Source organism: Nelumbo lutea, chromosome 8 (genome assembly GCF_056320005.1).
Source record: "Nelumbo lutea isolate HS-2025 chromosome 8, American lotus-T2T, whole genome shotgun sequence".
Lineage (NCBI taxonomy): Eukaryota > Viridiplantae > Streptophyta > Magnoliopsida > Proteales > Nelumbonaceae > Nelumbo > Nelumbo lutea.
Window position 1 is genome coordinate 51,110,609 of NC_142691.1, and position 22,653 is coordinate 51,133,261.

General features: G+C 39.3%; 1 protein-coding gene across 6 annotated transcripts; it reads left to right on the forward strand.

Moving 5' to 3' along the window:
• The first annotated feature begins 2,196 nt into the window (after positions 1 to 2,196).
• Positions 2,197 to 20,712, forward strand: CAF1 (RNA-binding CRS1 / YhbY (CRM) domain-containing protein). 6 transcript variants are annotated; one of them, XR_016103726.1, is made up of 8 exons: positions 2,225 to 3,173; positions 3,399 to 3,526; positions 6,279 to 6,504; positions 6,604 to 6,731; positions 6,819 to 7,864; positions 18,908 to 19,547; positions 19,636 to 19,685; positions 20,474 to 20,712. XR_016103726.1 is itself a non-coding variant. In XM_088959600.1 (5 exons), the coding sequence occupies exons 1-5, from the start codon at positions 2,357 to 2,359 to the stop codon at positions 7,770 to 7,772; spliced, it is 2,253 nt and encodes a 750-aa protein (XP_088815726.1). In that variant the 5' UTR covers positions 2,197 to 2,356; the 3' UTR covers positions 7,773 to 7,947. The 6 variants fall into 6 exon arrangements, 1 of the variants encoding a protein (XP_088815726.1); XR_016103725.1 differs by having other exon boundaries at positions 19,335 to 19,547; XR_016103727.1 differs by having other exon boundaries at positions 6,819 to 7,800; positions 19,335 to 19,547.
• The last annotated feature ends 1,941 nt before the right edge of the window (positions 20,713 to 22,653 follow it).

Genomic DNA, 22,653 nt, shown 5'->3' on the forward strand with positions numbered 1-22,653 from the left:
CAACCATCCTTTGTTTCTAGCACCATTTTCTTTGACATGGTGCCTATATGGTACTGTTTTTTCAGAAAACAACACCGATAACAAACATCACCCTCAATATACGGGGATAGTTCCACGTGCAGAAAAGTCCCTTGGGATTTGTGGATTGGAAATATTTGCTACCAACTAAATACTTACAACATTGTACATGTTTTATTCCCAATGTGCGGCTGCTATGGCTAATTGGAAAATGTTGGACCTTTGGTTGGTAAGGTATCAGAATCGGAAGGAACTAGGGGTACTATTAAATAAGTAAGGGAAAATTTCAGTTTAATACCTTGAACTTTGGGGATAGTATCAAGTTAGTATCTGAACTTTAAAGTGAGTCACTATAGTATTCAAACTTTCGAAAACTATCAGTTTAGTCTAAAACCGTTAATAATTAACAAACGTCAAGTGGCATGTGAAATGACACAAATTCCCTATAGATGTCATCTAATTTTCTTACAATGTCTTTTGTGAAAATGGCACAAAGCTGAAGGTTGGACGACGGACACGTAAAAAGGACCGGCAATTTATCTCAACGAGGACGAGAGCAAAGGTGTAGGCAAAGGTAGTGTCTCTGATGGCTTGAAAGACCATCCACATTTTCTCAGTTGTAGTGACATCCAATCCAACTTTGACCCCTCTCAAACTAGTCCTAACATTATGGTTTCTCTCTGCAAAATGAAACCCATCCAAGGTATCTATCCATCCAAGTATATGTTGTTTCAGAGTTTTATGAATCGGTTGCTGAAATCTACAACTTTTGCTGTGGAGAGATCGGTTCCTATTAGAGAATAAGAAAATGGCATAATAGTTGATATGATGGATAGCCAAGAGAGCTTATGAAAATTGGGTATTTGAAACAAAATTATCTGAATGCATACAACGATGATCATGAAGAGAGTGTGTGATGCGTTGCACTTGGCATAGTTGCTGTTCTTGTGGAATCTGTTGGGCATTTGAACTGCCCTGATTGAGAAAAGCAATATGAAATCAAAACTAGACATTATCTACAAACAATTAAAACCAAAATTGAATGAAAAGAAGTTAATAACAACATTTAAAGCTTAGAGGGCATCGAATTAAATTACTTACGCCATACTCATAGGTGTAGTGATGGTGTATCCGATGGTAGTCCCTACAAAGCTACCATATGAGCTAATCCAGAGAGCTGAAGAAAAAAAAAAGGATTAGGATTCCGGACATTCAAGAGAGACCCACTTGGTTTATCAAATGTTTTGAACCTGGATTTTGAAAGGTTTGTTTAATTTCTCTTAAAAATCTCACCAAGAATAGATTGGTTTCAGGAACCTCTTCTATTTTTTTACCTATATCGGCTTTCACTGCGTCCATGTATGCATAGTTTCTCTTGCTTGTAACAGGAGGGTCAGGAGACCTGTAACACTCGGCAAGTAGAACAGATGTGAACCAAGTGATGACAGCGAAGAGTATGAGAGCAATAGGTCATTTGGAGATCAGCTTTTATCAGCCTACACCATTATAATAGTCTTTTGTAATTTTGCATTGAGAATATCTCCCCATAAAATAAAGCACACAAGTATAGAGCTATTCTCAATGCAAGGCAATAAAAATGCCCGAATAGGCTTTGCCCTGACTGAAACCCAACTCCAAGGTGGTGAGTTACAACCGAAGTTAGAGAGAAAACTTCGGATCCGGATCCGGATCCAATAACAGTAGTAAATATGTGAGCACTTGCAGTCATCAATGTTCCTTGGTATCAAAACGAATCACAACGTAAATATACTTACCTTATTTTTCAATAAGAATCTCAGGATTGTTTTAACAACCGGAAACAATTACCGGTCCTCTTTACGCATCTGTCATGTCCAAATCCTTATTGGTATTAGTTTTCTGGTATTATCAGTCCTTATTTTTTTTAATTTCTGATATTAATTTTTTTTTTAATAGCCAAATTTTTCATCCACATACCCTTCGGTGGTTTAGTTTCAGTTTTAAAATGTTATAAATCACATGTGATATCACTTGCATCAGTTAATTGTCGGACTGCTAACGGTGGTATTAAATCGACAGTTTTCCAAAGTTTGGTACTGTATTGACATTAGCTTCGGTTGACACAACCCTGAAGTTCAGCGTACTAAGCTAATATTTTCCCAATAAATAATTAAAATAAATAAAAAATGAAAACAAGAAAAAAAAAAGACTTTAAAAAATGAAGAAAAATCTCTTCAATCACTCACCTAGCGGCCAGTAGAACAACAAGTAGCGGAGGTAGCTGCTACTGAAACATTGCCACCGGAAACCTGCCGAACTCCGAGACAAAAATGCCGAGTATAATTCAAAACCAATAAAGATGTCGCTAAAGACGACCTTCCCTTTTCCCATATTCGCGCCACAAGTTCCTTCTCACCGACCGGCGACCGAAGTTCGTTTCTCCCGCTGGAACAACGCCAACGCTGAGAGGTTCCTCCGCCGTGAACGCGCCCAGAAAGAAATTGAAGATGAAATCCGCCGGGAGAGACGTTTTGACTCAGCCTCAAGAATTGCTGATGATTACGATAACGAGGCCATCAACACCTCCATCATCGCTACCACCACGGGCAATGAAAACTTTAAGTCCATCGGAACGCCTTCCTCTCCTTCTCGTTCATCTATTCCTGGAAAAGCTTCCAAGTACTCCAAAAACCCTAATTCTGACTCCAAATTCTCGCACCCGGCGTTCCGTCGAGTTTCAAAGGTTTCCAGGCTTCCTAGGGTTCCTCCGGAGACTGAAACCGGTGTCACCGTTGGGGAAAACGGAGTTTCGTATACATTCCCAAATGCGCCGTTTGAATTTCAGTACAGTTATACTGAGACACCAAAGGTGAAGCCATTAGCGCTGCGTGAGCCACCATTTGTTCCGTTTGGACCAAGCACAATGCCTCGGCCTTGGACTGGAAGAAAGCCGCTTCCTCCGAGCAAGAAGAAGCTGCCTGAGTTTGACTCATTTCGGTTGCCGCCACCACATAAGAAAGGGGTGAAACCGGTACAGTCACCGGGACCTTTTTTGGCGGGCTCAGGGCCGAAGTATGTGAGGTCGAGGGAGGATATTTTGGGGGAGCCTTTGACGGAGGAAGAGATTAAGGATCTTGTTCAGGGATGCTTAAAGTCAAAGAGGCAATTGAATATGGGTTTGTATGAACTCATGAGTTTTTCCCTGAAAATGTCTATGTATTTATTTCTCTTTTTCTGTTTTCATTTGTATGAATTTAGGTGACTAATCTAGAAATTTTCTTCTTTTGAATATTTGTGAAATTTATTTCTTTGGAAATAGGGTCCTATTTTGTACATTTGAATAATCATATCTGTGTTTTGCAATTTAAATATTACTTCTTTTCTTCCCCCCGCTTCTGCAGGTAGAGATGGATTAACACACAACATGTTGGATAACATTCATGCTCACTGGAAGCGGCGGAGAGTATGCAAGATAAAATGCAAAGGAGTCTGCACAGTTGACATGGACAATGTCCGCCAACAGTTAGAGGTTGGGTTCTTTGATTGTGAACTTCATCGTCTTCTATATACTCACATGCTATGTTGTCCCCGATGTTTTCCTTTCTGTTGTACAATATCTTCTACGTAATATGTTATGTATGAATATAACTAGGAAACCTAAAATATGATGTTGCCTTCTTTATCTTTGGCTCAATTCAACTGTCTTTTTTCTTGCTTCTTTCTCGCTTAGTTCTAATAATTATTCATTATTTAAGATTTACAAAATGTAATTGTCATATGTGTACCTTAGAGTTCTTAGTGGATAAAATCATTCGTAGGTATAGTGTGGACAGTGTATATGAGAATTCAGTCCTGTCATTCAAATGATTTGTAGTCTATGCATGGCTGAAGAACTTTTCTTCTAACTTCAGATGAATGGCCAAATCAGATGGATCCCAAGGGATCTCAAATCCTGTGGATGATAACAAGCTAAATTAGGGACGGGAAGATCCTTATTGTATAGTGGAAACATTTTTCCCAATTTTGAAAATATAGTCCAATCTTGCCCATCCAAAATTATAGTCCAATCTCCTTTTTATTTGGCTGGTTATGTTTAGTTCCTTGTGAGAGGTCTCAAGTTCACCTCCTTCTCCCTTTGCAGTACTGGTTCAACTGATTAGTTTATTGTGCCCACACTTTGCACGGTCGCTTGTAGTGCCTTATAATGATGTTGCCTACCAAAATAAATGATTTAATTGTTTGGAGAAAAAAAGTATTTCTCCATAGCTTCTTCCAAGTCATATGTGGTCATCTTGTTATTATTATTTTTTTTTTGAGGATTGAAATAAGTTTATTAATGAGTGTTATAATTCGGCCTGCCTTTGAATTCTGTTTGTCTGTTAACAGTCAAGAAGAAAGAAGGAAGAAAGAGAGAGAGAGAAAGGAAGAGAAAAGGGGAGAAGAAAAGTCTGGTTCGAATTAGGGAAAAAGTAATCCTCCCATTCGGCTAGACATGTTTTTATATTATTAATATAATGGAAAAGACACAAGTGCCCTTATTTAAGTAAGAGACACTAGTTCTAACATAATACTACAGATCAGCAACCTCAACATAAGTATAAAGACAGAAAATACCCCTATGCTAACAATGAGCAATAGACAATAGTACAAAGTCCCTGAGTAGAGGCACGAGTTGCAACCGCTCCGGGCTAGTTAAGTACAAATTCCAGATTACTAATAGTTTACGAAGTAGCACAAAAAAGGTCTTCCCTGGAAACCCCCTGTTTGGCTAAAGAGTCAACCATTGAATTAGCAGACCTGCTAACCCATTTTACCTCAACTCTCATATTGTTGGTTAACCACTTTACTTTTTTTATGAGACCTTTGTATCCCCAAATGGTAGTATCCGGGTTTAGAAGCCATTCCGTTACCACCTGAGAGTCCCCTTCAACTAGGAGATGCTCCACCCCAAGCTGGTTAGCAATCTGAATTCTTTGTACTGCAGCAAGGATTTCTGCCCTTGTGGAGTCCCCTACTCCCACCGGTCCTGAGAATAAGGAGATTATGTTGCTGTCCTTATTTCTCAGGACACCCCCTACACCTGAAGGCCCTAGGTTACCTTGGCTGCTTCTATCAAAATTTAACTTGATGACACCTTCCAAAGGCGGAACCCATTCTGACAAGATTCTATTCTTCTTTGTTGAAGTGTTAGCTATTATTAACCAATTCCTCCACAAGTCATCAAAGGAGAAATCATCAAACATATTTAATGTTTTCAGCCAATGGATTGTTCTTGTAAGGATGCAGTCCTTCACTTCATCTAACCCTCTTTCCTTCTCTGAAAAAATTCTTCCATTCCTTTCCTCCCAAACAGTCCACAAAGTGGCTGTCCTGACGCATTTCCACATGACTTTGCCTCTTCTGGTGTGCCAAACAAAAAAAGATGGGTTTAAATAATGACTTTAAATCAGAAGGCAAAGACCGCCTACCTCTGAATAAACAAAGGCTCCAATTCCATAAAGCTGTAGCAAATGAATAGGAGATCAGCAAATGGAAACAGTCATCATTCTTGGCCTTACACAAGGAACACCAATTTGGGAAAAGACAAAGAGAGGGTCTCTTTTTCTGTAAGTTTTCCAAAGTATTGATTTTCCCGTAGTAGACTTCCCAGTAGACTTCCAAAGTATTGATTTTCCCATGTGGTCATCTTGTTATTCTATTGGATATAATTGGAGAATCATATTCCACTAGAAACAATCATCATTTTTTTTTATTTGGAAAAAGGTTAAATTATTTCATTCAAAATGAGTGGTAAACATGTGCAAGTATAAGCCCATGTAGAGTGAGTGACTCTGTACATTCAGGGAGTGCCCAAAAATCATCCTACTAGGTTCTCACACTGCCAGCTACACAAACAATGTGATATGTTGAAAAAAGGATGCTGTGGAAGTAGAAGACTCTTGAACTGCTAATGTCCCAATACCATGGATTGTGGCTGTAGCCTTGTGAATCACCAGCCCCTTTGAAGAGCATCTATTCTCAAAATTCCTAATATTGAGATGGCGTTCCGTAACAACCATTCCTGTTATGACACTGGATGTTCCACCCATTTAATAGTTCTAATACAGTTCCTGGGTTGCACCAACTAAAGTTAAACATTTGGCTAAAGTGAGCATATTTCCATGCAGTATAAGAGCAGTATACAAACATATAGATTCCATTGTTTCTCTGTTCCTTTATTAGTCGATAAAAATTTCCTTTCATGAAGGTTTAATTTCCTGAGACTACATGGTTTGACACAGGAGAAAACAGGAGGGAGGATCATCTACAGTAGAGGAGGGGTTCTACTCCTATTCCGTGGCAGAAATTACAACTACAGGACTCGCCCTCGATTTCCTCTTATGCTTTGGAAACCTGTTACCCCAGTGTATCCAAGATTGATTCAGCGTGTTCCAGAAGGTCTGACACTGGAGGAAGCAAGTGAAATGCGCAAGAAAGGGCGGAATTTACCACCAATATGTAAACTTGGTAAGTGGTTTTCCTTTCCCTAAACGAATTGATGACCATGAGATATGATTCACCATACCCACAAGGAAACTAATTGTTTATTGTTGTGCATATTTACAGGAAAAAATGGTGTATACTCTGACCTTGCTAAAAATGTCAGAGAAGCATTTGAAGAGTGCGAGTTGGTTAGAATAAATTGCCAGGGAATGAATAAAAGCGACTACCAGAAAATAGGTGCTAAACTCAAGGTTGTATAATTAGCTTCGTTGGTTAGAATATCCATTCTCATATATTATTTCTAAATTACAAGATCTCCATGAATTTGGTAATTGCAGGACCTTGTCCCATGCGTCTTGATCTCATTTGAAAATGAACACATTCTTATGTGGAGGGGAAGGGATTGGAAATCCTCCCTTGTGAATCCAGAAGATGATTCTGAGGAAGCTAGGCAATCTGAAAAAGATTGTGTTACTGCCACTCCACCTAGTAATGAAAGTGTGCTGCTTGGAGAACATCAGGAGACATTAGATTTATGTGATTCAGAAAGCTCAAACATGGATGCAAGTTGCAATGTTCCTATTAATAGCACATGCTCTTTGAGTAGTGGAGGTGCAAACTTAGAAGGGAAGGATGGTTTATCATTCAATACTGAAAGGAATGTGCAGCCATCTGAAGCTACAAATGTTGGTGTAACTATGAAGAATATCTCTGGATCTGGGACTGTATCAGATAACAAGGCAGGCATTGCTGATGAATCACTGGCCGCACCGTTGGTTTGCAATGCTCTGAATACTAACAATTCTGAAACCAAATTGGACAGCATATGGAATAATGATGATGATTCAGAAGCTGTGTCAATGGGCAAGACAACACTGGAAAATCTGCAAGGAGGCTCGGAATGTTTAAGTGAGCTGGAAAGTCCCACTACGAATTGTACAGATGGAGTAATATTACTTTTGAATCAAGCTATTGAGAATGGAAGTGCGGTTATTTTGGACAGTGCCTCTTTAGATGCTGATATCATTTATGAAAGATCAATTGTCCTTGCTAAGACTGCTCCCCGTGGGCCTATTTTCAAGCACAGACCACGTAAAGTCTTGGTTCAAAAGGGGGACAAGCAAGAGACTGGAAATTCCAAGATTGAAGAGGCTGTAGCAGTTTTAGAGAAGAAAGGAAATGTAGAGAAAAATACCAGGCATCAAAGAACAAAAGATCTAAAAGGAGTTTATTCTGAAGTAGTGCCACACGGGAGTCTTGGAGTAGATGAAATCGCAAAGTTATTAGCTTAGCATTTAAGGCTGATTATATATTTTTGAAGTGCGTTTTTTTACCTCTCTGATTTGGAAGCTTTTGCAATAGCTATTTGCTATCTGCTAGACTGGTACAAAACCATTTTGTAGTATTTAAATGTTCATTCATTTATTTCATACACACATTTTAGCATAGATACTTGACATTTCTACACCAACTGTCTATAGAAGATCTAGATGACCTTTGCAGTCTTAAAGATCATGATCTGTAGCTAGTCATAATCTGATTTGATTAAGCTGGATATGACTCCTAAGTAGTTTATTTCTTTCTGACCCAATCAAACATGAATCCAAAATCCAGCATATTTGATACATATAAGATTGCATCCCTTATTGTTTGTATGGTTATAAGTATTTGTTGATGTTAATAGAAAATGCTTTTTATTGGTGGTATGGATAATGTTTTTTAACTAAAATGTTATAGGTTCAAGCCTCATGGAAGATATTTCTAATTTCTTCAATAGAATATATCCTAGAGAGAGAGAGAAGAAGGGAGAAGAGAGAGTTGAGAGCCAAAAAAGGTACTGCTGGTGGCGCCAGCTTTGATATATATACTAGGATGATAGAACATAAAAATTAAAAGAAGAAAATTACAAGAGTACCCCTGCGGTACTATACTTAGACAAATAACAGTCTTTTAACACTCCCCCTCAAGTTGGAACATAGATGTCAATCATGCCCAGCTTGTCACATAAATCATGATGCCGTGAGTGGTGTAACCCTTTTGTAAAGATGTATGTAAGTTGATCTTCAGAACTAACATAAGGAGTACACACTTCCCCTGTGATGGCCTTTTCTCTGATAAAATGTTTGTCGACTTCGATGTGTTTAGTTCTATCATGCAACACTAGATTAGCAGCAATGTTTATGTTGCTTTGTTATCACTGAATAGTGTCATAGGTCCGTCAACTGGAAGACCCAACTCACCCAACAAGTTTTTCAGCCACTCCATGAGACATTGCTCGGTATTCAGTTTCAGCACTAGATCTAGCTACCACATTTTGCTTTTTGCTTCTCCAAATAACTAAATTACCTACTATGAAGGTACAATAGCCACTAGTTGACTTTCTGTCATTTAGGAATCCTGCCTAATCTGAAGCAGTATACACTTCAACTTTCAAATGTCCATACTTTTGGAACAACAAGCCTGCACCTAGGAACTTCTTAAGATATCTGAGAACTCTTTCTGCTATTTCAAGATGGATAGTCTTAGGGGCATATGTCTGGTCGAGTCATAGAAAGATATAACAGTCTTCCTACAAGTCTCTAGAACATTTTCACATCCTTGATGGGTTCACCCTGACAGTCACCTAGTTTGTGGTTAGGGTCAATGGGGGAATCAACTGGCTTCACTCTTAGTTTTCCTGTATCCTGGAGTAGATCTAGGACATACTTTCTTTGGAAAATGAAGATACCCTTTTGTGAGTGGGCCGCTTCAATCCCAAGGAAGTACCTTAGTGGACCTAGATCTTTCACTTCAAACTGGGTAGCAAGAAAATTCTTCAACTTCTAAATTTCATCCTTCCAATCACCAATGGTAACTATATCATCAACATATACTATCAGTGCTGCAATTTTCCCTTCCCCTCTCTTCACAAACAATGTGTGATCAGACTAACACTGTTTATATCCTCTTTGCTGTACTGCTACATGGAACCTGCTGAACCAGGCTCTTGGTGATTGTTTCAGCCCATAAAATGATTTCTTTATTCTGCACACTTTTTGTTCATTACCTTGAGCCCGAAAACTAGGGGGTAGAACCATGTATACTTCCTCTTCAAGGTCACCATTCAGGAAGGCATTCTTGATGTCAAGCTGATGTAGATCCCAGTCAAGGTTAGCAGAAAGGGAGAAAAAGACTTTAATGGAGTTCATCTTAGCAACAGGTGCAAAAGTTTCTGCATAATCTACTCCATGCACTTGTATAAACCCCTTTGCCACTAAACGAGCTTTATACAGTTCCATGGTGCCATCAACCTTGTGTTTAACTGTAAAAACCCATTTACATCCAACTGGATCTTTCCCTTCAAGAAGATCTACAAGTTCCCATGTGCCATTTTTATGTAATGCATTAATTTCTTCCTTCATAGCATCCGTCCATTCAGGTACTGAAAGAGCTTCTGCCACATTCTTAGGGATAGGGACACTATCAATGGAAGAAAGAAATGCTCGAAAGGAGGGTGAAATGTTTTCATAGGAAACAAAGTGGGAAGTTGGGTGTTTAGTGGTGCAAGATCTAATACCTTTCCGGTGAGCAATAAGAAGGTCAAGGTCATTAGCAACAGAAGTGTCAATCGCAATAGGGTCAGGAACATCAATAGGGACCAATGTACCTGAATGGGTATGATCTACTCCTGGAGAGTCTGATGGCATTGGTGGTACAACTTCTAGGTGCCCCACAACTCTTGAACATGGTTGGCCTTTGTGGTGATAAAAGGGAGGAGGATCAGGAAGAGGAGGGAGATGAACTAGTTTCTCCTCATTCCTACACTCCCCCTGAGGAGAAACAGGGAAGAAAGGCTCACTAAAAAAAAGAGACATTCATAGAGACATAAAATTTCCGAGAGACGGGATCAAAGCACCAGTATCCCTTCTGAGTGAAGGAGTACCCCAAGAAAATGCAAGGAATGGCATGAGGATCTAATTTGCCATGAGTGGGTGACAAATTTTGAACAAAACAATGACACCCAAACACACGAGGAGGAATAGGAAGAAGAGGAGCCTTAGGGAAAAGAAGTTGATGTGGGGCTTTGTACTCTAACCACCGAGAGGGCATGCGGCTGATGAGGTAGGTATCACAAAGGACAAACTCACACCAAAAATGTTTCGGGACATTCATATGGAATAGCAACCCTCGGGCTACTTCAAGAAGATGTCGATTCTTTCTTTCAACAACACCGTTTTGTTGTGGTGTTCAGGAACAAGAGCTATGGTGAAGTGAGCCATGCGAAGCAAAAAATTCCGTGAGATCACTATGAAAATATTCTTTGGCGTTGTCCGATTGAAAGATTTGGGTTTCAGTTTGAAATTGGGTGAAGATCATCTGCTAGAAATCTTGGATAATTTTAGGTACTTCATCCCTGGTTTGCATTGGATATACCCATGTATATCTGGAGTAATCATCAATAAGGGTAAGAAAATACTTGTAGCCACTCTCAGATGGTAAAGTAACAGGGCCCTAAACATCAGAATGAATAACGTGGAAAGGAAATTCAGATTTATTATTCTTTGAAGAGAAATGAGTTCTACATTGCTTACTCAATTGACAAGTTTGACAAGTAAATTCTGACACTGACACTGACTTAAACAATTCTGGAAACACAACTTTTAAAGACTCAAAAGATAAATGACCAAGAGGATTATGCCATAAATAGACCTAACTCTTACAAGACTGACTCTTAGACTCTGTGACTTGAAGGCCAACCTTATTCTCCAACATGTAAAGCCCATCCACAATACATCCTCTACCAATCATCTTCCCCGAGGCCAGATCTTGGATCACACAGTGAGAAGGGAAAAAGGTTACCGAGCAGTTTAAGGAATTAGTAATACTACTAATAGAGCACAAATTAATAGGAAATTTTGGGACATGTAAAACATTAGATAAGGTAAGGTCAAAAGGAAGAGAAATGGTTCCTTGACCAGCTATGGTAGAATATGATCCATCGGCTAGTCTCACTTTGTCTTTTCCAGAAAGGAGGTGATAGGTTTGAAAGTAAGAGGACTTACTAGTCATGTGTTTAGATGCTCCAGAATCAATGATCCAAGGAGTGTCAGGGGTAAGAGATGCTACGTGGAAAGCTGTGGCAGAGTTACCTGATGTAGACGCAAATGAGGTTGAGGGAGGAGTATCCATCTGACGAATTGCTCTACCATAAAGTTCTAAATGGTCACAGAAGGAATTTATAATATCCTCCCTTGGGTCAGATCTAGAGAAATGTGTTTGAGTCACAATAGTAATGGGGGGCTGATTCTCCTGAGTAGCCATATTTTCCATAGTGTGTTTTCTTGTACCTTGTTGTCCTGACTTTTTATTCATATTTGAACCTTGCTTCTTATTCAGATATTGAACCCATTTCGGCTTCTCATGAAGATCCCAACATGTGTCTCGGGTGTGTCGGGGTTTCTAACAATGAGTACACCACAATTTGTCCTTGTCATTCACCTTTTTTTGAAAATCCCCCTTCTTAAAGGTATTTCCCCACCAGTAGTGATGATGGGTAATTTGGCACGACCTAGTAAATAAAGGTCACGTGGACGCGATCTTCCTGTAGGATGACAACTCAGCAAGGGGAACCTAGTCAGTAGTATGCGGAGTTCGGACGTTTGGCCACCTCGGCATAAAGCCACCTCGGTGCCTAATCGAGTTCGGGGCCCAGGAACCGAAGTGACATGTAATCAATTCCAGTAGCTTCCCAGCAGACTCCGAATATTACGGGATCACACCGCATAATGGCAAGCCTTATTATCTTCTCCCCACCCGGATCAGGCGGCGACAATGAGGTTCATTGATTGATACGTTACTCCCCGACTAAAGCGGAAACGGATCCCGTCCATTTAGGCCGCAAATCTCAGAACTGTTTCGGGAAACCCACAATAGCTCAGCTATATAAAGGCATCAATCCCTCTATGGTCCAGGTACACGCGCGATTACTTGCATCCAAGCTCTCTAGCACTCATTCTAGCTCGCAACCATAGCAAAATACTGACTTAAGCATCGGAGCGACCTCCCTGGGTCATCCACCCCGGTCACTCTGATCACTGTTTTTTAGTTTGCTTCAACTCATCGCTCGAGTACGTCCAGGCAACCCTCCAGCTAGGAGCTTCCAGATCGCGCATCATCAAGTACTAACACTCCCTTTCGCTGCCAACACAACTGCATCTCCTCCGGAATTGTTCATCAAATTCCTTTTGCTTTCTTCTGATTGTACAAGAGCATAAACTTCTTGGACTGATGGAAGATCCTTGCTACCAAGTATTTGGACTCTGATAGATTCATATGTAGGGTTCAAACCATGTAGGAAAGCAAACACTCTTTGTTGGGAAACAAGTTTTTTGTACAGTTTTGCATAATGACGCAGTTCAAAATAGGTTGATTTTGCTTGTTCCCAGATCTCATTTGCCGTTTCAGCCCACATAAATTTCCTTCTTATTTGAGGTTGCATAGACACTAAAAGCCAAGACATGACCATGCTGTTTTCCTGGTTCCATCTGTCATATTCAGCACTCCCAGAATTGGGTTCTTTGATTTTCTCATTTATATAACCTATCTTTCCCCTTGCAGTGATGTACAACTTGATCCCTCTTGACCACTCTAAATGATTTAAGCCATCGAGAGGAATAACAGTCATGGGAAAGGATAGGTCCACACCCCCACTCATTCAATTCGGCATTGAGGAAACACTAGATGTAGCAGAATCTTCACCACTCATGATTTCAGATTCAGAAAAACACTCTTAAATGGGGTACACAGCCTTAAAAAATATTTTAACACCGAGGGAGAAAGGAAAAACCCCTTTTTTCTTTGGAAACACACATCTTTTTGTAAAAAACACAGGTGCTGTTACAGCACTAACAGGTCATCCCTTGACCTATAGAATCAACACAAGTGTTTCCACAGTGCATACAGGTCATCTCTTGACCTATGCATCAACAGGACGGCTGTTACAGCAAGCACAGGTCACTTTCTGACCTTCAGTTCACTATAGAAGCTGCTGTTGCAGCACACAAAATCTGTTACAGCAAGTACAGGTCACTTTCTGACCTTCAGTTCACCATAAAAGCTGCTGTTGCAGCACACAAAAGGTCCTCACGACCTACAGTTTTACAGGGATCAGCCAACCCTACAAAAAAGGAAAGAAAGAGGTGCTGATCACCTCACATCCAATCAGCAGACCTAGTACAGGTTCTGCCCTGGCACATGACCAGAAAAAAGGAGAGAGAGAAAAGTTACTTCAGTGTGTGAGATCTTCAATCAGCTGAACAGCAGATGAGGGCGGCAGATCTGGAAATCTGGTGCAAAGAAAAACTGTTCACTCAACTTCTCCTTTCAGATCTGATAGTCCTGCTTTGATACCATGTTATGCAGGAGAGAAGAATGGAAGAAGAGAGAAGAGAGAGAGAGAGAGAGAAGAAGAGAGAATCGGAGAACTGAGATCCAAAAAAGGTACTGCTGACGGCGACAGAACATAAAAAGTAAAGAAAATTACAAGAGTACCCCTGCGGTACTATACTTAGACAAATAACAATCTTTTAACATATCCAAATCTACCAGTCATGTCTGAATGCAATCTGGTTGAAGTCTAGGGAAGTTTAAAGCCTTTCTAGTGGACTATGAGCCCTGGAGGAAGAAGATACTTGATCCAGGCAATGGTTTTTTCTTATGTCTGCACATCGGGAACTGGTTTTTTCTTATGTCTGCCCCGTACTTGTATGTATTATTCATGGGGAGATGTTCACAATACAGGATGGGATGTGGCTGTGAGGTCGGTGTGAGGAGCAGATCCAAATTCGTGAGTGGGAAGCAATTCCTGCAGGGGGTCTGATAATTGTTTGGGATTCAAGCTCTCTTGTGGTTCAGGGGGTTTTGAAGGGTTCGTTCTCAGTGTCAATCCTGTTCCAAACTACTGAGAATCATTTCAACTGGGTTATGGCAGGAGTGTATGGGCCAACGGAAGATAGAAGAAGAGGGGAATTTTGGGCTGAATTGGATGGGATTAGAGAGAGTTGGGATTTTCCATGGGTAATCAGGGGTGGGGGTGGGGGATTTTAATAGTCAGATTTTCTTCTGAGAAGAGGGGTGGTAATAACAGGTGCAGGGGTAGACATGGCTTCTCACAGTTTATGAGGTGGGAGCTAGTGGATTTACCTTTAGTGCGGGCCAGGTATACCTGGACAAACAATCAGGAGGAACCTGTTTTAGAGAAATTGGGCAGATTTGTAGTTTCTTCTGACTGGAAGGATAGTTTCCCAAATTTATCCCAAGAAGCACTGCTCCGTCCTCTATCAGACCACCCTCCAATTCTGTTGTACTTTAGAGGAATAGCTGCTATTAAAAACCCACCTTTCAGATTCGAACATATGTGGCTGGAAGAGGAAGGTTTCCTGGATCAGAGTCAAAGGTGGTGGAAGGAATGTACAGTAACTGGAACAGAAAGCATGTTTTCTGTAAGAAACTCTCTTATGTAAAGTCAGAGTGAAATGGTGGAAGATGCAGGTTTTTAAAGGGTTAGAAGAGAAAAAAAGGATTCCCTCAGAAAAATAGTGGAGGTGGATAGAGTGGAGGAAGAGGAGAAACAAAGGAGGAAAAGGGCAAAATTAGAATTTGACAAACTGTGCTTCCAGGAGCACAGACTTCTTCCATAAAATGGCAAATGGAAGAAGAAGAACTAATACTATTAGGAAGAGGGGAGGTGATTGAAGGGGAAGGAAGGATCAGGCAAACAGCTACAAATTACTATAAAGACCTCTATAACGAAAGGTTGATGAGGAGGCCAAAGATGGATGGGTTGCCTTTTAAGTGTCCATCTCAAGAAGAAGCCAGTCAATAGTCAATTGGAGTAAGATTTTACGGAAGACGGGAAGAGGAAGTAAGAATCGTAATCGAAGAAATAGAAGGTGACAAAGCAGCAGGGCTGGATGGATTCACAATGGGAATTTTTAAAAGAAGCTAGAGCTTCATAAAGGAGGATCTAATGAAGGTGTTCCAGGAGTTCCACCAGAATGGGGCATTCGAAAGAAGTCTGAACTCTACTTTTTTGCTTTGATCCCCAAGAAGAAGGGGTAGCAGGATTGAAAGATTTCAGGCCAATAAGCATTGTTAGCAGTGTGTATAAAGTGCTAGTGAAGGTGTTGTCTAAAAGAATGAAAGGTTTAATGGGTAAATTAATATCAGAGTCTCAAGGGGCATTTGTAGATGGGAGGCAAATTACTGATGGAGTTCCAGTGGCAAATGAGCTTGTTGACTCTAAGAGAAGAAGTGGAGAGGAAGGGGTGCTGCTTAAAGTTGATATTGAAAATCTGTATACCATATAAATTAGGATTTTTTGGACAACATGCTTCAAAGGTTCAATTTTGGTAGGAGGTGGAGAAATTGGATAAAGGTTTTTGTATCTACAGCTAGATTTTTCTATTCTGGTAAATGGTGTTCTAGTAGGCAGATTTCAGAGTTCTAGGGGTTTAAGACAAGGTTATCCCCTCTCACCTTTGTTGTTTATTTGTGTATCGGAAGCCCTAAGCATAATGGTGAATAAGGCGGTGGAAGGAGGTTTCCTCGAAGGTTGTAAGGTGGGAGAGGAAGTGGAGGTAGCATTGCTACAGTATGCAGATGATACTATCTTTTTTGCCAATGCTTCACAAGAACAATTGGAAATAATCAGAATGATACTAATATGGTTTGAAGTAGTCTCTGGTCTTAAAGTTAACATGCATAAAAGTGAACTAATGGCAGTGGGGGCTGGTCTTAACCTGGAAGTGTTGGCGGATATAGTGGGCTGCAAATTTGGAAATTGCCTTCAAAAGTATTTGGGGATGCTGCTTGGAGAAAAATGCATTTCTAAGAAGATTTGGGAACTGGCTGTGGAAAGAATGGAGTGGAAAGTAGCCCCTTGGAAATCGAGGTGTTTATTGAAAGGAAGAAAACTAACACTAATAAAAAGTGTATTGTCTTCTCTCCCCACTTACTTCCCTATTCCGGCCAGTATAGCCAAGATTTTGGAGAAGACAACGAGAGATTTTCTGTGCAGGGATGGAGGGATGAGTTTAAAATTCACTTAGTCAATTGGAGTAAAGTATACAGGTCAAGAAAGGTCAGAGGTTTAGGGAAAAGGAAACTAAGAAAGTTCAACTTGGCCTGTCCAGGGAAATGGTGTTGGATGTGGAATGAACAGTCCACAAACCAGTGGAGAAGAGTTATAGAGGTTAGATATGGTTCAAGGAACTCAAACGGGGAACCAGGGAATCAAGTCTCCCCTATGGTTGTGCAGTCTGGAGCAGCACACAGAAACCAGTAAAGGAATTCAAGCAAGGAATAAGGATGGAACTAGGAGATGGGTCAAGAATCAGCATATGGCAGGAGGTTTGGCATGGGGATAGCCCTCTTTAGGACAGACACCCAACTATTTTTGAAATTGCTCTCAACAGGGATTGTTTGGTGTTGGAGATGTTCTCTCGGGGAGGCGGGGTGAGAGTTTGGTGTCCCATTTTCAAAAGGAACCTAAACAATTGGCAAGTGGAGCAATGGGAAGACTTAATGCAGATCTTGAATACAGTAAGGGCGGATAGCACAAGGAAGAATAAGAGGATTTGGTTAGGGGAGAAATCTGGAATTTTCAGTCAAATCTTTTTATAACAGACTGTAATGATGAGGAGGTTTCTTTCCCCAAAGACAGGGTCTGGAGATTGGTGGCTCCCCTAAAAGTCTCTTTCTGTTTGTGGGTGACAGCTTTGGGGAGGTGCCTAACAGTGGACAATTTATCAAAGAGAGGACTGGAGGTAGAGCCCAGCAGATGTGTTCCGTTCAGCAAAAGTTCTGAGTTGGAACATCTCTTTCTGCATTGTAGCTTCAGTTGGGAAATGTGAATGAAAGTACTAAAAATGTTTGGAGTTCAACTGTGTTTCCCAAGGGATGTATAGGCACTGTTAAAGAGCAGGTTTTCTGAGTGGTTTGTCGAGGAGAGGTATGATTGTATGGAAGGTGGTTCCAGTGGCAGTGGTGTGGTCAATTTGGATAGGAAGAAAAAGGAGACTATTTGAAGACAGGTTTAGTTCAGAAGAGGTAGTTTTAAAGAGCATTTGGGGAAGGTTATACTCTTGGGTGGTGTCCTTACAGCTCTTTTTTTGAGTGCAGCATTCTTTTTGTATGAGTTTGAAATAGCGGTTTTTTGGGATGTATAAAGTTTTTCCTGCCTTCCCCAGTGCCTTGTTAGACAAGGCTGTATTCATGGACAGTTTGCTTAATGAAAACTTTACCTTTTCCCTCAAAAAAAAATTATAGTTTAATTGTCTTGGGTTTTACTTTATTCTGCTTCAGGTCTTATTGTACTTAATTTGTACTGCAATCAAACAAAATAAGGTAAATTTTGAAACAAAAATAAATCAGAATTGCCACCCAACTCATTTGCACTACCATAATTTTGCATCAGTATAAATAAATTTGCGCTGCAAATGCAGTCTTGGTTTTTTTTTTTTCCGACTTGTAAATTTCTGCTTCCTTCTTATGATCTTATCTATGAAATTCTACACTTCAATACCTATGACTAGAATTCCATCTCTTCATGGCCATTTGAATGGAGTGTTATCAAGCTATTGGATAAAAGTTGACAAACAGAAGAAAAAGAAAAAGCATCAAGAAAGCCAGTCCAACTTCCTAACAAGAGATGTATTGTTGAAGTTTAAGAATTGGTATTATCCTAATTGATTTGTTTGACTATGGCAAGTGTGGAATTAAAACACAGTACATTATTGGTTAAGAACCTGAAAGATTATCAACACCCAACTCTTCCAAATGACAAAATATGGATGATAATTGACTACTAGTTCCAATATCTTGCCCAAATCCTTCCAATTATCATATTTTGTTTTGAAGATTAATATTTTTTCTAAACCCAAAGCCACTATTCAATGGGAAACTACCAATGTTGAGTGAATTGTCTGGATTAAAGTATGCTTACTGTGTAATGTTAATATAAATAATCAATTTGACACAATCCCTTCTGATTTTGTCAATGGCCCCGCTGGTTTATCCATTCAACTTAAGAACTAGATGGTCTGTTCCTACTGAGTTGTAGAATTCACCTTAGACTGTGTTTGGTTGCAGCGCAAATTTATTTGCACCAGTACAATGCATGGGAGTGCAAATATAAAAAATGCAAATTCTTGTTTAATCTTGTTTTGGATTTTACTTTATTCTGCTTTATGTCTTAATTTACTTAATTTGTACTACAACCAAACAAAATAAGCTAAAATTTGAAACAAAAATAGGTAAGAATTTATTCTCAAATCATTTGTACTGCATGGTTTTGCATCAGTGCAAATTTATTTGCATTGCAACCAAACGAAGCCTTAGTTAACCAATCTGTCCTTAATGGGGTGCAATTTGGTTGTCTCTGTGTCAGACTTCCTAGGTTCATTTCTATGCAGTTGCTGATTCTGTGGCTGAGAATTCAGAATGGTGGAAGATGACCAGACCAATAGATGTAATTGGGAACCTTTATTCACTGACACAGATATGGCTACATGAAAATGAATTCACTGGGATGTAATCAACATGTGTGTGATTGCCAAGAGCACGACAAGTATGCAACTTCAGAATTTAGATTTCAACAATAACATGTTGATGAGTCCAATGCCAGACTTATGTTTTAATAATTTCAGTTATGATGGATTTTTTTTGTCTTTGACTGTCTTAAAATATTTGAAACAATCTTAACTTCTATTGCTAAATTTAATGAAAGTGTGAAGGTTGTTTTAGATGGAAATCCTCTATTTCAACAGTAATCAATCTGTCACACCTTCCTCGGTTTAGTAATTCATTGTCATCAGGGACTTTGTGTTCTCCATCCAGCAACCCTTGTCCAACCAAGGGCTCAGAATCTAATTCAGATGTTCCCAGTGAAGAATAATCCAAGCCAACAGGTTTATGGCGAAATTAATCCTGGTACTAAGTTTTCAAGAAGAAAATATTACAGACATAAGGGTTCTCTTACTGTTTCTCCCATGCAAAGCTATTTGAAATTTTGAATCATAGAAAAGAAGGTATTGGTATTGCAATCTTTACTCATTTTCTCATTTTGATGCAAGTCTAATACAGCTCACTGCTCACTAAAGACTTCTTATTTTGTAGGTAATGAAAGCTACAAGAATGCAAGGGATTTACCAGATACTATTCATGATGTAAGTTTCTAAGTTGATCCTCTGAAATGATTATTAGTTGGGTATTTAGGAGCAGTGGCACATAATGGAGGCTTTGTTAACAGTGAGCTCGTAAATCCTCATTTTATACATTACTTTCCTATTTTACAGTTGGAAACTGACAAGTGTGAGTTTTGTGTCATAGCATGGCATGAGAAGAATGGTCAGTTTCATTTTGGTCATCTTCCGGAATGTAATTCTTAGCAAAAAAAAAAGAGAGGGAGAGAGAGAGAGAGAGAGAGGAGTCAAAATGTTGTTTAAGTTCTCTTGGTACCGGTAAACATATGGTCCAAACATCCTAGAAGGTTAAATTGTAAGTAAGCAAAGAAAACTTATATACCGTACTAAAATATAAGTTAAAAAGCTGTTTAGACCAAGAAAAGTTGATGTTTTCCTGTAACATTATTTAAGAGTTGGATCTTGGTGTATATGTAGGAAGGGCTAGCTGCAACATTAACAACCAATGAAACTTTGAAGCATGATACACGTAAATTACAACAAAATATAACAACCAAATGTTTACATTAGTTTGTAGGTGAAAATTGTAAGCCCAACTTTTTCGACCACCATATATATATATATATATATATATATATATATATATATATATATTTGTTTTTTTGATAAGCGACCAACATAAAAATTTTCAAATCTGACAGTTAATCCAATTAAAAAGTAAAATTTCAAAAAGTCCTATACACTGTGCTCTTGTAGATTATGTAATATTATAGACTTTGTAGTTGACAATCATCTTCCTATTTTGTATACAGGTGGCATGCAGTATTTTTCTGGTGTCCATTAGCAAGGAACTTACACGTCACCAGTACTGTATATGTGATCAATCCAGTTATGATCCAAAAAAACGGTCAAAAATCAAGACTGGAGACCAATCTTATAATATTAGGGTTTGTATAACCAACACGATCTCAAATCATTCTAGCCATATTCAACCAATTGATGTCAGAATATCTTAAAAAATAAAGTAAATTAAATACCAGGATTACATTTCCGGTCTGCTTCAGCAGTTGATTGAATGAGTTGGACTAAACAGCTAGTTAGATAAATCGAATCTCGATTTAGTGCATTAGGGCTGTCCAAGTTTTCTTTTCTTTTTTGATAGAAGGGATGATCCAAGTTTAAATACATAATTTTGGACCTTGTTTTCTGAATTTTAAAACATTAGAAAAAGGAGCACTTCACAAATCAATGGGAGAGAATTCTTTTTGTTGATTATGTAAATGAGTTAATAGTAGATGCATCTTATACGAATTCACATCTGTGCCCCACAGGCGCCCCACTTGCACATCTGAGTATGCATTCGGAACATCACCCCTACTTGTCATTGGGAGATGTTCCCAATGCACGGTTCGGATGTGCTTTTGGGCGTCTGTGGGGCACAGATGTGATCTCAACTTATACAGTAGGTTTATTTCTTGTATAGTTGTTCTGGCATGTGGCCCGGATGCATTCCTTTTATAATTACTTTGAGGGAATCTCTCCCTCCTTTGAGTAAACCAATATACCTTATTCATTAAAAAAAGAAAAATGGTCCATTCTAAGAGACATTGCTTGGTTAGGGTGGTAAAATGAATCTCCAGATGACAGGTTGGGAAATGGTGTTTACAGACCATCGAGCCTCTTCCATGTGTGGTGTGGTTAATGAACATGAAACAGGTAAATTTATTCTTACATCATGTGTGGTTCTTGAATACGACAACTATCAATTGCTTTTTTAGTGTTCAATCTCATGTTAACGATGGCATGTCAATTGATTATGACATTATTGGTTATGGCATATTCCTCTATGCGCATTGATAAGTTTTCAATTTGATGGCTCTCTTGAGAATGTATGCCATTATATGCCTGTGGCTGATGGCAAAACAATATGACCTGTACGGATGTACCCTCATTCCCTTAACATCCTTGTCAGTGGAGAACGCTTATGTCATCAGATTTCTGGTAGTGACTGTCCATTGGAGTCATTCCTGTGTAGGGGTGCAAGTTGGGCGGGTTGGGCCGGGTTTATGGTCAACCCAGGTCCGGTCCTAAAATTTGGGCTCAGGCCTAAACCCGAGTCAAGCCCAATTTTCTCAACCCGAGCCCAGCCTCGCTCTGTAATTTGATGCAGTCGGATAGGGCTTATATATATATATATATATATATATATATAAATGTAATTATCCGAATATATACACATTTATGAATGTATGGAAATATGTATGCAAAATATCTATACAAATGTTATATATACAAATATGTATGTATATATATATATATATATATATATATATATATATATATATATATATATATATATATATATATATGTAAATATGTATGCAACATTTACATGTATACACATGTATGTATAAATGTATATGATTGCATTGGGTTTGGGCTATCTAAAGGCTAGGCCCGAGCCCAGCCTGAAAAATAAAAAAGACTGACTTTTTGGGCCTGAGCCCAACCCGAGGACCGAAAATCCAAGGCAAATCCATGTGAAATTCCAGGTTGGGCCGGTTTAGGCTTGGGCTGGGTTCGCCCAAGTTGCACCCCTATTCCGCCTTGGATTATGGAAATAGTTATCTTAAGAGATTCTACAATGTGGAGCCCCTCAAGGGACAAAGGGTGCTTGACACATCTTGTATATGTTTCCTCCACCCTTTTATCGCTTATTAAGAAAAATGAACAGATGCTAATCATAAACAAATGTTGGGCCCTCTTAATCTCTCATATTGTCTAAGTTGAAGATCAGAACCCACTATCATACGAGTCCAGGTGGTCGGTGATATATCAACTAGAAAGACACATCAGCCAAACGTGTGTGGAGAGTGAACCTCATTTGAGACTAATGGAAGGGATTGGAATGTTCTTCCCTTTAACCCACTTTCAAAATTAACACCTCTCAGGATCCCGGAGGGGAGCTATTCAAATCCTAATTGAAGGAGGC

Bases quoted from the DNA above. Each gene is read 5' to 3' on its own strand.
- CAF1 (XM_088959600.1), top strand. From the start codon at position 2,357: ATGTCGCTAAAGACGACCTTCCCTTTTCCCATATTCGCGCCACAAGTT. The intron at 6,505-6,603 runs GTAAGTGGTTTT...GCATATTTACAG, and splicing joins ACCACCAATATGTAAACTTG to GAAAAAATGGTGTATACTCT. The intron at 6,732-6,818 runs GTTGTATAATTA...TGGTAATTGCAG, and splicing joins AAATAGGTGCTAAACTCAAG to GACCTTGTCCCATGCGTCTT.